Genomic DNA, 14,592 nt, shown 5'->3' with positions numbered 1-14,592 from the left:
TAGGTTCATAATCAAGTCAAGTAGTTATAAAATACTTGAATAGAAAATACGTAAAAAAAACCCAGAAAAGCAAAGAAAGGGTATTAACAGTGAACTCACAAAAAATTATAAATGGTTCATAAGTGCTCACTTATAACTGAAAAATGCAAATTAAAGTAAGAGACCATTTATTAGACAGTATAGACTGATGTCTGATGACGCCAAGCAATGCTGAAGGTTAAGGAACAGATAGGAATGCTTCTATATTGTTGCTACAGGTAAGAAAGTGACACAAATTTTCCAAAGGGCAATTTGACATTCCCTATCAAAACTAAATACATCTATCTGTCCTCTCACAGAGCAATCTCTCTGCTAGAAATTTATCCCATGAATAGTCACAAATACTTGCAAGACAACTGTACAAAGATGCTTAGTGCAGCTTGATTTGTACCAGGAAAACAAATTAGAAAGGAAGGAAAGCAGGAAGGAAGGAAGAACAAGTATAGTGTACACAACAAAGTAAGAATTAACTAAAAACTTATTTATATGATTGAACCTATGTAGTGATTTTTTTTTTTAATTTTTATTTATTTACTTATGATAGTCACAGAGAGAGAGAGAGAGAGAGAGGCAGAGACACAGGAAGAGGGAGAAGCAGGCTCCATGCATCGGGAGCCTGATATGGGATTCGATCCCGGGTCTCCAGGATCGCACCCTGGGCCAAAGGCAGGCGCCAAACCGCTGCGCCACCCAGGGATCCCTATGTAGTGATTAATAAGAAAGATTCAACTTGGGCAGCCCGGGTGGCTCAGCGGTTTGGCGCCACCTTCAGTCCAGGGCGTGATCCTGGTAGACCCAGGATCGAGTCCCACATCAGGCTCCCTGCATGGAGCCTGCTTCTCCCTCTGCCTGTGTCTCTGCCTCTCTCTGCGTCTCTCATGAGTAAATAAATAAAATCTTAAAAAAAAAAAAAAAAGACAGATTCAACTTTATGTACTGATAACAAGGTATAATATGATTCCTTTTGTGTAAATTTGTACAACATTTATGTACACAAATTTACATGCACACAAAATTTTTCTGGAAGAAAAAAACAAAAGAGAGGCCTTACAGAAATACATCAAAAGTGGGTCAATGTTTTGAGAGTGGCCGAGTCCACAGGTGATGTAAATAAACTCTCATATTAAGGATTATTATGTGTTATCTTTGTAAATAAAAGCTGTGTAACACATAGCAATTGCATTTTGCCAGGTATTTCAGAAACTGCATTCATATCCACTATCTTAATCAAAACCTAACTGCTAGGTAGGCAGGACCAGTTATCCTCAATCTATCCCTGCCTTTCTAAACCCATGAGGAGTGGCCACATAAATGAGTAAACTGGATTGGACTTCCCCTGACCTCCTGCCTACATAAGTCTGTAAGCTTCCATTTCAGCCTGCAGCCTCTTTATTTTTTTTTTAAAGATTTTATTTATTTATTCATGAGAGACACACACAGAGAGAGGCAGAGACATAGGCAGAGGGAGAAGCAGGCTCCACGCAGGGAGCCCAACATGGGACTCGATCCTGGAACCAGGATCATGCCCCCAGCCAAAGGCAGCGCTAAACCGCTAATCCACTGGGGCTGCCAGCAGCCTCTTCTTTAAATGCAAATCCAAACATTTCATTTAAAAGGATGCTCATATTACCTGTTTGGGGAAGGTCTCTCCTCCACTGATACAGGTAACTTCTTGCTGTGCTGAGGAACCTTCTACTTGCTCTGCCAAGTCATTTCCAGAAATGATAAGACAGGCAATGCACAAAAAAAAAAAGACAGAAGTCAGGTATGAGAGGCTAGCAGGAGGGCCTAGGTAACCCCAGTTTTCCATTTCTAATTGGTAATATTGCTGTAAATTTCCCCTAGTAATAGTGGATTTATTTTTTAACATATTTTGGATTTTTTCATCAAATATACATAAAAGTAGACAGAACAGTACAAGTACACAAGTACTCATCACCTAATTTCAACAAAATCACTATTCCACCAATCTTCTCCTAAGCCCCCGCCCCCGTTATTTTCCTTTGGAATGCTTAATAACAAACTCTAAAATGTCGTTTCACTTATAAAAATTTTTGTAATACTAACTGATAAGGATTTCTTTTTTACATGAACACTATCGTTATCATACCAAACGAGTGACAATAACAATAATCCCTTAATACTGTCTGATGTTCACCCAGTTCATATTCAAAATTTCCCAGTTGTCTTCAAGTTGCTCTGTACAGGGCATTTCTAGCCGTCAGAATCTAAGCAAGACGAACTTGATGAACTTCATTGTTGCACCCGTTTCCATTTTCACCCCTTCCTTGTCATTGATTTGTTGGAGGGTGTCTGGTCACTTCTCTTATGAAATGCCCTGTATCTCAGACTGGACTGACTGCTCCTTGAAGTATTGCTCACTCATTTGTTCTATCACCTCTATTTCCTATAGACTGGCAGTTAAATCTGGGGGCTTCAGTGGATTCAATTGTTTTTTGGCAAGAAGAAGGACAGCAAGAATACTTCTTTGGCTGTATGCTCCTGCCTGCAGCATGTCAGGAGGCTCATACTGGGTTCTGGTGGTGTCAGTTTCACCCCTGGACTATCAGGTTCCTTATCAACCTTTTAAAACCTCCACTAAAGGTCAAGGAGGTGATTTTTAATTTTTAGTCATTTTGCTTTTGAAGGTTCAAAGGATCCCATCACAGGCCAGTGGGAGCCCCTTTAAACTGTTAAAACAAACAAAAAAACCAACAAAACCTACAAAAACGTGTATCCTCAGTATTCAGTTCAGTGAATTCTCACAAATTGAACTATAAACCAGAACATCACCAAAACCCCCAAGAGTGCCTTCCTTTTATACCTTATGTCCTCCTTACTTTTGGGGAGTACAGCGGAGATGATTTGCACCCACCAAAGGTGACTACCTTACTAAATTATAGCACCATCTATTGACTTTTGCCTGTTTTTGCAAATAAACAGCATTTTAGAGCTATCCACTTTTTTGTATCTGCTAATTTTACTCTACATTTTCATAATATTCTTTCCTACTAACATGGAGTTGTGGTTCACTTATTTTCACTGCTGTATCGTGTTTTATTGTGTACCTATATAACATTTATCCATTCTATTGCTGATCGGTACTTGGGTAGTTTTGAGGTTTTTTGCCATTACAAATAATGTTGTTACATTCTTGTACATTTCTATTGAATACGTATATTCCTTTCTTTGGTTACATGCCTAGTAGTAGAATTGCTGAGCTGTAGGCTTTATATGTACAGATGAGTCTGTAAGGATACCATCTGGATGTCTGTACCAATTTACAGTGTATGAGAGGTCTGATTGCTTTATATTCGCCCTAATACTTGATATTGTCAGTCTTGAATTCTAGCTCTACTAGTGGATGCATATTATTACCACACTGTGGTTTTAATTTGTATTTCCTTGATGACTGATGAAGTCTTCTTGTTATGTATTTAGTGGCCATTTGACTACTCTCCTTTGGAAGTACCTTTTCAAATCTTGTGCCAATTTTTCTGTTAAGGCTGTAGAAGTTATTTACATATTGTAGATATAAGCCTTTTTTCAGATATACGTATTATATGTTTCCTTCAGTCAATGGATTCCCATTTCACTCTTCTAATGATGTCTGTTGATGAATAAGTTCTAAATTAAAATTCACCTCATTTGTCCTTGATTTGCTTGAGAAATCTGGTCATTTGTCCTGTAAAATCTCTACATCCTGGATATGACCGATTGCTTCCTCATATATTAACTTTTATTTACTGTAAATTTACAGAGTTGTATAGCCATCACCACAATCCAACTTGAAACATTTCTACCATTCCCTAAAGATTTCTCGTGTCAATTTAGAATCATTTCCCATCTGCACCAACAGCCATAGGCAACCACTAATTTACTTTTTCTCTATAGACTTGCCCTTACTAGACATTTTATGTAAGTGGTATCATAAAGTATATACACTGGCTCACTGTCATAAACGAAAAAAGAATTTTTTAATGCAATTTTCTTGTATTGCCTCTAAATTTCTTTCTTTTAAAGATTTTATTTATTCATGAGAGAGAGAGAGAGAGAGAGAGAGAGGGGCAGACACAGGAAATGAAGAAGCAGGCTCCATGCAGGGAACCTGACGTGGGACTCGATTCCAGATCTCTAGGATCAGGCCTTGGGCTGAAGGCGGTGCTAAACCACTGAGCCACCTGGCTGCCCTAAATTTCAAAGTACTCCTTACTTCTGGGTTTTATCACTTATATATATTCTAATACCAGGATGGCTTCTTTTTTTACACTAGGTCTCTAATCCACTTATATCTTATTTTTTAGTATGAGAGATGAATGCAGTTTTGTTTTCCTGTTAACAATCTAGTTTTTAAAATAGTTCTAATTGAAGTCTATCTTTTCCCCTCTGATTTGAGATATTCCCTTTACACTAGATTTTCATACATATTTACATCTTTTTCTAGATGTTCCATTTGTAGAATGTCCCACACTTTAGGTTTGAATGGTTGTGTCTTTGAGGTATTATTTACCTGTTCCTCTACATCATATAAACTATGCAGCCTGGTTATTATATCTAGAATCTTAAGTAGATTCATGGTTTTTTTTTGGCAGCAACAGTACTTCTTTTTTTTTTAAATTTTTATTTATTTATGATAGTCACACACACACACAGAGAGAGAGAGAGAGAGAGAGGCAGAGACATAGGCAGAGGGAGAAGCAGGCTCCATGAACTGGGAGCCCGACATGGGATTCGATCCTGGGACTCCAGGATCGCACTCTGGGCCAAAGGCAGGCGCTAAACTGCTGCGCCACCCAGGGATCCCAGCAACAGTACTTCTAAGTGCTATGGATATTTCTTTCTTTTTCTTCTCTTTTTAAATTTGATTTTTAAATAATCTCTGCACCCAACATGGGGGTCAAACTTACAACCCCGAGATCAGGAGTTGCATGCTCCACTGACTGAGCCAGTTAGGCACCCTTTGGATATTTCTGATTGCATATAAGGTCTGGTGATATCAGCTAGGCCCCTCAATTAAAGGGAATCCCATCAACCTTTCTTTCTTTCCCTTTCTTTTCTTTCTTTCTCTCTCTCTCTCTCTCTTTCTTTCTTTTTTAAAAATTTTTATTTATTTATGATAGTCACAGAGAGAGAGAGAGAGAGAGAGAGAGAGAGAGGCAGAGACATAGGCAGAGGGAGAAGCAGGATCCATGCACCGGGAGCCTGACGTGGGATTCGATCCCGGGTCTCCAGGATCGCGCCCTGGGCCAAAGGCAGGCGCTAAACTGCTGCGCCACCCAGGGATCCCCCATCAACCTTTCAACCTAATGGTTTTAGGATCTACTTTGCCTACATACATAATTTCATTACATGCATGAAATTATGACTTTTTTCTATCAATCTTGCTCCAATATTAATCAGCTGGGAGTTTTCATTTAAAAAAACTTCCGTGGGAGTAGGTGGGAGGAATGAATAGGCAGAGCAAAGAGAATTTTTAGGGCAGTGAAAATACCCTATATAATGATGGATAGTTCATTATACATTTATTCAAATCCATAATATATATAACCCAAAGGTGAACCCTAAGGTAAACTACAGACTTTGAGTGAATATTCTGTGTAATAAATGCACCATTCTGGTGAGTGATGCTGATAACGAAGAGGCAATGCATGTGTGGAGACAGGGGTATATGGGAAATCTCTGGACCTTCCTCTCAGTCTTGTTGTGAACCTCAAACTACTCTCAAAAAATAAAGTCTTAACAAAAAAAAAACCCCTCCTTCATCAACTATTTGGTTTTCCTGAATACAGTTCACACAGAAAAAACAGAATAAATGTTTAATTTACCAGTTTTCAGAGTAATGATTAAGGCTCTAATAGGATGTTGATAAATGAGATTTTTAAAAAGTACATGATTATGAATTTATAGATTTTCCACAGATTTGATGTATCATTTCAACGTAAATTTCAATCCATAATTGAAGAGTACATTCATTATTTGTTTTGAAGTTTAAATTGTCCCATTTTAGGCCACTAGGAGCCCTTTCAAGGTTGCTCTTATACCTATAGACATGATGACGCTCTGAGAGATGGCTTCCTTGCTTTCTAACACAATCAAGTGCTGTAGGCTTGCCTTGTTTGTCTCCTATCCTAAGCTTGGAAAGCCATTTCTCCAAGAAGTCCTGGTTCCTTTCAATGGGAAAAGATCACAATCTAGGGTATCAGAAGGTAAGCAGGGCATATGCTCTAGGGGTCTCTGCCCACTACTGCTAAATAAAGTTCTACTTGCAAAATATATATTATACTAGGACATCACAAGTAGCAGACTAGACAGGGTACTGAATTTACAAAACTTTTCTTTTAAATAAAGAAGCTACTTCCTTATTGGATGTCAAAGAAAATGCAAGAGGATAGAAAATGCCATTACAAAGTGACCAGTGCACTGGGTCACAAATCACACTAAATTTCAAGTTAGGGCAAATCCTGTACATACATATTATGGCCAAGGAGGCTACATAAAGCAGAATCTAGGACATGTAGGAGGAAACGGTAAAGTATCAAAACACAAGCCTAGTGTTTCCAGCTTTCTGGAGGCTAAGCTTCCTGGATGTTAGCCTTGTGAATAAAACACCCACCTTCCTTTTTTTTTTTTTTTTTTTTTTTAAGATTTTATTTATTTATTCATGAGAGACACACACAGAGAGAGAGAGAGAGAGAGAGAGAGAGAGGCAGAGACACAGGCAGAAGGAGAAGCAGGTTCCATGCAGGGAACCAGACATGGGACTCGATCCTGGATCCCCAGGATCAGGCCATGCATGGGCTGATGGCGGTGCTAAACCGCTGAGCCACCCAGGCTGCTCAAACACTCACCTTCTAAAACAGCAGCTCTAGTCTCCTCTGCCTGGGCAACAACTTCTTCAAACTCTGTGGAGCTATCGCTGTCAGAATTGGAACTACTTGAGACCTGCAAGTCTTCAGAAACAGGATTTCTGGTCTCTGAATCACGGGAGGTGGTTGGCAAATGAGGCTGGGTCCGGCTCACTTGAAAGTAGGCATCCAATGGTGCTCTGGACCTATATATAAGCAGAGTAAAAACAGAATTACAGCACAATGGACCATAATCACAAGAAAAATCCACAGCAATCTGAAGGTAAATCCTAGTTATTTCAACCCAACTCCAGACTGTTGAATGTTGCCTTTGAAAACTGATGCAGAAATAGCACTTTTAGGCAGATGTTGGCTGGCCTAGACATTCTCTTATCCACTCAATTATGACATTAGCCACACTGGAGGTTGACTCTTGCTAAAAGCAAATTCTACTTTACTGGCTTCTGGCTATGTGTCGATATCTTTTAAAGAACGTAATGCAGCAATCTGTCTACTGGTATTATTATGTGGTTGAAAGAGAGAGGACGAGAAGAAAAAGAGCTCTGTTGATCAAATATAAAATACAGCCTCACAGGATTCTGCTGCTGTAACAATGCAAGACCAAGGTCTTCTGGGACAAAAATGAAGTCTGGCTTCAGTCATCATTGCTTTACCTCTTATTTTATTTTTAAAGATTATTTATTTATTTATTCATAAAGACACAGAGAGAGAGAGAGAGAGAGAGAGGCAGAGGCACAGGCAGAGGGAGAAGCAGGCACCATGCAGAGAGCCTGACGTGGGACTCGATCCAGGGTCTCCAGGATCATGCCCTAGGCTGCAGGCGGCGCTAAACCGCTGCGCCACTGGGGCTGCCCTTTACCTCTTATTTTAAAACACTATTTTTCTTTTTATGTTTAAATAACGTCACATTAAGGTTAAAAACAGCATGAAATCAAAAACTACCTCAAGATGAGAAGAGCTGGGAGCAGTTTTAACACTTTAGTCTCTTCTGGCTGGCTGAGTTTTAACCACACCCACTACCTTTCCACAGTTTCTCTCACATCCAAGCTAATCAACCACACCCTACTTCTGGTACAGAATGATATACAATATTAACAACCAAAAAGGTGGGACAGCTTGGGTGGCTCAGTGGTTTAGCGCCACCTTCAGCCCAGGGTGTGATCCTGGAGACCGGTGATCGAGTCCCACGTCGGGCCCCCTGCATGGAGCCTGTTTCTCCCTCTGCCTGTGTCTCTGCCTCTCTCTCTGTCTCTCATGAATAAATAAATAAAATCTTAAAAAAACAAAACAAAACAAAACAAAACCAAAAAGGTGTTGTATACTTTAGAACATACTTCCTAATTAAGAATTACAAAATAGAGCAGGCCGGGTGGCTCAGCAGTTTAGCACTGCCTTCAGCCCAGGGCGTGATCCTGGAGTCCTGGGATCAAGTCCCATGTCGGGTTCCCTGCATGGATCCTGCTTCTCCCTCTGCCTGTGTCTCTGCCTCTCTCTGTGTGTATCTCATGAAAAAATAAATAAAATATTAAAAAAAAAAAAGAATTACAAAATATTGGGATCCCTGGGTGGCTCAGTGGTTTAGTGCCTGCCTTATTTTTCCATTATTGCCTTCTTTTGTATTACTTTCAAGTGCACCATTTTAATTTTCACTTTTTACTACATATCTTTATAGTTCCATTCCCTCCTCACTTTTGCTGAATTTATGTCCATCAACACAGGTTCATAGTTTTTTTTTTTAAAGATTTTATTTATTTATTTTGAGAGAAAGCAAGCATGAGCAGGGGGGAGGGGCAGAGGGAGAAGCAGACTCCCTGTTGAACAGGGAGCCCCATGAGGGACTGGATCCAGGACCCTGGGATCATGACCTGAGCTGAAGGCAGACACTTAACCAACTGAGCCATTCAGGCACCCCTAAAACCTTTTTATTTTAAAATAAAACACAGATAGGGGCACCTAGCAGGCAGAACCATCCAGGTACCCTACAGTTATTTTTTTATGCTGCTTTTTCTAAATTAGAAAGAAAAAAAATTACAAATTAAAAACCCATGTGTATTTTCTATTATATTTATTTACGTAGTTATCTTTGTTAGTGCTCTTTATTTCTTCATGTGGATTCAATTTATGTCTGGTGTTCTTTTTTTGGGGGGGGTTGTTCTTTAAGGACTCTAGTAATTCTTGTAGGTTAGGTTTCCTCTAAAGAAATTCTGGGTTGTGTTTTTTTTTCTTTTTTAATCCTAGAATGCCTCATTGTTCCTTCATATTTGAGGGATAGTTCTGCATGACACAGAATTCTTACTTTTTTTTTTTTTTTTTTTTATTACTCTGAACAGGTTGGGGGCACCTGGGTGATTAAGTGTCTGACTCTTGATTTTGGCTCAGGTCATGCTCTCAGGGTCATGAGTTAGAGCCCTGCATCTGGCTCCATGCTGGGTGTGGAGCCTGCTTAAGATTACCTCTCTCCCTCTGCCCTTCCCCATCCCCAAACACAAGTGCTCTCTTTCAGCAAACAAACCAAACAAACCTCTGAACAGGCCACTCAAATGCATTCTGACCTGTGTGTGTATGTTGGGGCAAACCTTCAGGAACTAGCCAGACAAGCAACAATTCTTCTTGATTGTGCAGAGCCCCAAGATCAGCCAGGATTGAGAAGTTAGTGCCTTCTTAGGTCTTTCCTGGGCATGAGCACAGCTGTACACGGCCCTAGACATGTATGCAGCCTTCTAGATTTCCAAGAATATGTCAGAGCTTTTCAATACTCCATGAAGATCTCATTTCTCAGCTTTTCCTTTTAAATGTTTTAGTTTAGATTCCCCCCGTGGTTATGCACAACCTCAGGCAGCCTGAGGAAAAGGGTTTCAGCTTTTTAGACTGGGCAGAGTGCTAAGTCAGAAAGAACTCTGTAAGTGGGATCTTCCAGGAAACCAAAGAAAGAGAATTCTCTGGGAACGAAGCTTTGAAGGAGCTCGAATCCCAATCTACTCCCTCTAAGTGGCTGTCAGGCACTTGGTTTTCACAGTTACCATCGAGGTGGAGAACGATATGGGAACAGGGAATGCCTGAAGCTTACTGTTCTGATGTTCAGCTGTTTTTTTTAACATTTATTCCCTGAATTACTTTAAGCATTTACTTAATTTCCAGAGTCTTATAAACTTTGCTCTTTTTTTTTGGAGGTCTTTATTTTTTTGCTGATGTCAGGTTTTCTTTTTTTAAAAAATGCTAACAAGTAAGTTTACCAGCTAATTTCGGCAACTGTGTGCTAATAGCAGCTATGACTACCATGACAACAAGCACATAAGAACAGTATCTCCTAAGGTCATTTTAATCAAATGAAATCCAGACTAAAGTTAAGCCATTCATTAGGCTACTGAGATGCATAATGAGCATGCTGCATAGAAACTGGTTAATAATTAAGTGGTTAAAAGAACCCCACTAATTAACATTAATATAGCAAAAGCCATTTCCAAGGTCAGGTGGGGACAAAGGAAAGAGGAACTATCATCATTAGGAGACAGAGCTAGGTTTTCTCTCTGGGAGTGCAACCTTCACAACAAGAGATCCTCCTCTTTGCCTGCACTCATCATCTCTGAATTAAATAATAGTATAATGAGTTCTTGCCCCTTGCTTACCCTCAGTAGTCCTACATTCCATAAGCTCCATGAGAACAGGTACCCTTATCTGTCCTGTTCACAATATATCTCCAGGCAAAGTTCAGTCTCTCACATAGTGGAATATTAGAAATTTTTGATGAATGAGTGACGCTGACAGCCAGAATCAAGCAGCCTCAAACAAAGAAACAGGAAAGGTGTTTGTGATCTTGGCTGAGAAGCTGTTTGGAAAAATATCTCATTACTCAGCTTCCCCCAACTTTGGCTTCTCAGTGGAGTCTGAGGCAAAAGCTGCTCCCCCTGGCTCAGGCTCTCAACACCTGACCCAGAAAGGGTCTGTCAGGTGAGTAAGTGCCAAACACCATAATGAAGAATTCACGTTAAGAAATTCAGTAGGTGGAATGACTGGGTGGCTGGGCGGTTTAGCGCCGCCTTTGGCCCAGGGCATGATCCTGGAGTCCTGGGATCGAGTCCCGTGTCGGGCTCCCTGCATGGAGCCTGCTTCTCCCTCTGCCTGTGTCTCTGCCTCTCTCTCTCTCTCTCTCTCTCTCTCTCTCTGTGTGTGTGTGTGTGTCTCTCATGAATAAATAAATAAAATCTTAAAAAAAAAAAAAAGCAATCAGTACTAGGAAAAGCTCCTGTTTTTTGTGAATTTAGTGTGGAATTTGCTTACAACACAGTATTTAGGGGAAAAAAAGTTTTAAGGCCACATTTATCTGGCTCCAGAATCCATGTTTTCTTCATTGAACCACACAATCTCTAGCCCTTTAGGCTTATTCCTTTAGTAGAGACAAATACAACTGTCAGTCAAATAGCTCAACTGATATCCTTTAACAACTAAATTCTGTAATTTAGATTTAGAATCTAGACCAGTCCCTGAGCACAGATTCTATATGCATCAAGCAATTTTCTGATTAGAGTCTAGCTTCTAGACTAGACTCTAATCAGAAATTTCTTTTAGGAGAATCATGCTGCCCATGCCAGAAAGAGACTTTGATCCCTGTGGCACTTCTAGTTCTCTCTGTAAACTGGCAACTGGTTTTTAAGTGTTACACCCCTATGAGTGGGTTCCCAAGTCTCCCACAGAAGTAATCAACTCCGCCCCAACTCCCCTCTCCCCATGGATGAGTATATGAACAACCAAGGCTGAGGAATATGGTGAGGTCTCTTGGCAGTCAGCCAGTTCCTGGGGCCATCACTCTCAACCCTCAGCCCACACACTTTGAAAGGGTTCCCAAACTCGGCTACAGGGTACCTTGACCTAGGACACAAACATGAAATCTTATTCTGCCTTCATAATCAGAGGGAATGATGCCTTAAAATAACAGTTACATGCCCTTGAAACTCTTATCAACACATGACTAAGCACATCATCCCTGAGAGGTCACATCCAGAACTGACCAGGCTAGAGACTAGATCCAGAGGGAAAGCAGCACCATCTCCCTCCTCCATTCAGCAATCAGCAGAATCCATGGAAAAGGATGCTGAATCGAGGATCAGAAGGCACAATCCCAATTCCAGAGCTACCCTAGTCAGAACACAAATTATTCTATTGGCTTTCTTATTTCCAAGACATAGTCAATAGATGGCCTAGTTACTGCTTTTTAGTATTGTCTCATTATTTTCATAATGTTAAGAAAACAAATGGATGTGACTGAAGTGTCCTCTATCTGCCTGCACAGAAAATGAGTCAGATCCAGGTTCCCTTATCAACTCGACCTTGACCCTGAACAAAAGGCTTTCTCAGGGTCCAATTTCCTTTGCATATAAAATGAACATGGTGTTAAATCTCTTAAAACGTTATGAAAACATTTAGGAGGCCAAATGTGAAATAAAGTATTTTAAATAAAGCAGGATGAAGTTAAAAAACAGGCAAGGCATAGCTGGTGGTTATAAAAATAACCATGTCAAGACTTGATATAGCTAAGTTCTTTCAGAGAAAAGTTCAAATGAAAAACTATGAAAGAAAATTATTTTCAACTCTGCAACACCTTCTGAGATGAGGAGGGCTGGAATGTTTCCCCACTTAGTCAGATAAGCCCTAAATTAATTCACATTTTACTTTTCACAAGGCTTCTCTAAGTCCAGCCTGCCGGTCTTCCAAAGTCTACTGCACCAAAGTCTACTGCATCGTTACAAGGAATGCCAATGAACAATGGAACCTGGGTAACTGGAGTGTGGACTTTTAAGTCAAAATATACTTTTTTCATATGCAAATGATCTGAAGAAGTGCCAGCCCCTATAGAAACCGTTGCTGATAAACTACCACCTAGTTTTCAAAGCACATCAGGGTAAATTATCCCTCAATGACTTTGTGAGTAAATAAGGCAAGCACCTTTTATTTTCACCTGACTTGTGAGGAATTGGGAGTTCAGAAAGGCCATATAACTTGCCAAAAGTCATAGTGCCACACCTTGGCAGCACTGGGCTCATAGTCCCAATCTGGCACGAATCCCAAGATTTTTTTTTAAAGATTTATTTATTTACTTATGATAAGACACCTGGGGTGGAGGGGGGGGGGTGTGTGCAGAGACACAGGAGGAAGGAGAAGCAGGCTCCATGCTGGGAGCCCGACACGGGACTCAATCCCGAGACTCCAGGATCGCGCCCCGGGCCAAAGGCAGGCGCCAAACCGCTGAGCCACCCAGGGATCCCGAATCCCAAGATTTTTAACATTATTTTTACCTGGTACTGTCTGTCCTCTGTGACCCTGTAGTTCTTGACCTGCGTGAAGATCCTCTCATCCTTCTGGATCTCACTGGTCCCACGTTGTGGTCTGATGGAGGTCTCAGGAATTCCAGCATGCCATGAAGTCTCTGCAGCCCACTGATGAAGCTGTTCATCGAATCCAATGAAGACACTTGGACAGGGGGGTTAACACGAGATCGCTGACTATGCTCCTCCGAAGCTCCTGGATTAATGCTCTCCACACGATCTTCTCCCAACAGCTCCCCTTCCTCTGTCAGGCCAACAGACACGTGTGGAGCAGGCTGGGGCAGGGGTGGTCCCTCTTGGCTGCTGACCACTTCTGCAGGTAGAGCCTGGAGCACGGGTGGTCCCTCTTGGCTGATGACCACTTCTGCAGGTAGAGCCTGGAACACGGGTGGTCCCTCTAGGCTGATGACCACTTCAGCAGGAACAGGCTGTTCTGCAACATGATGGTCTAACTGCCCATGAAGGTTATATTCCATTGCTTCGTGAGCCATCACTGGGGAAGTAACATTCATAAAAAGTATCAGTAAAATAGATAAAACATGCTATATGTCCATGATATAATTATATCTAAGTCTTCTAGAACTTCTGCTTAAGATCATTCTTGGGACGTCTGGATGGCTCAGTGGTTGAGCATCTGCCTTCGACTCAGGGCGTGATCCAAGATCCTGGGATCAAGTCCCGCATCAGGCTCCCTGCGAGGAGCCTGCTTCTCCCTCTGCCTGTGTCTCTGCCTCTCTCTCTCTCTCTCTGTCTCTCTCACGAATAAATAAAATCTTAAAAAAAATCATTCTTGACAAAACTGAGAATCTTAAAATAAATAACTAAAACCTCCTCTTTAAGTCAGAAGTGTTTGGTAATCAGTAACTTTTTTCTCCATAACAAGTACTTATAACTAGTTAACCAGTTTGCCCTTTGAAAGCATAAAGGCATGTGATCATAGCACTATCTTCTAAAACAGAAAGATCTATGAAATAATAAGACTGAACTTTTGTGTTTGAAAGGAATTTCCCAGACCTCTAGCAGCTCTTTATTGTGACCCAATCACAGATATTCACTAAAACAAATGCATATAATACTGTATTTTATTTTTTAAGATTTATTTATTTATTTATTATTTATGATAGACAGAGAGAGAGAGAGAGAGGCAGAGACACAGGAACACAGGAGGAGGGAAAAGCAGGCTCCATGCCCGGAGCCCGACGTGGGACTCGATTCTGGGACTCCAGGATCGCGCCCTAGGCCAAAGGCAGGCACCAAACCGCTAAGCCACCCAGGAATCCCCCTGTATTTGATTTTAGTAGGCAATATTTAACTTCACAGCACCAAGTTACAAAGAATAAATAGAGAAAGGACACTTTTACAGTTGC

The 14,592-nt window shown here is 40.8% G+C and overlaps 1 protein-coding gene across 3 annotated transcripts in view; it reads right to left on the bottom strand.

The window, feature by feature from the left end:
- The window catches only part of RFWD3 (ring finger and WD repeat domain 3), a 40,226-nt gene that overhangs the window by 22,943 nt on the left and 2,691 nt on the right, over positions 1–14,592 (bottom strand). For all 3 annotated transcript variants that reach the window (XR_005360098.1, XM_038538334.1, XM_038538333.1), the window contains exons 2-4: positions 13,196–13,718; positions 6,888–7,090; positions 1,670–1,740 (exon numbers count right to left, since the gene is read on the bottom strand). Coding sequence is in view for 2 of the 3 variants with exons in the window: in XM_038538333.1 (XP_038394261.1) it covers positions 1,670–1,740; positions 6,888–7,090; positions 13,196–13,718 (797 nt within the window). In the remaining variant the exon portion in view is untranslated. The remainder of the gene's footprint in view (positions 1–1,669; positions 1,741–6,887; positions 7,091–13,195; positions 13,719–14,592) is intronic.

This window comes from Canis lupus, chromosome 5 (genome assembly GCF_011100685.1).
Source record: "Canis lupus familiaris isolate Mischka breed German Shepherd chromosome 5, alternate assembly UU_Cfam_GSD_1.0, whole genome shotgun sequence".
Lineage (NCBI taxonomy): Eukaryota > Metazoa > Chordata > Mammalia > Carnivora > Canidae > Canis > Canis lupus.
Note: the sequence above shows the minus strand (reverse complement) of the source record. Positions and strands in the feature narration are given on the sequence as shown.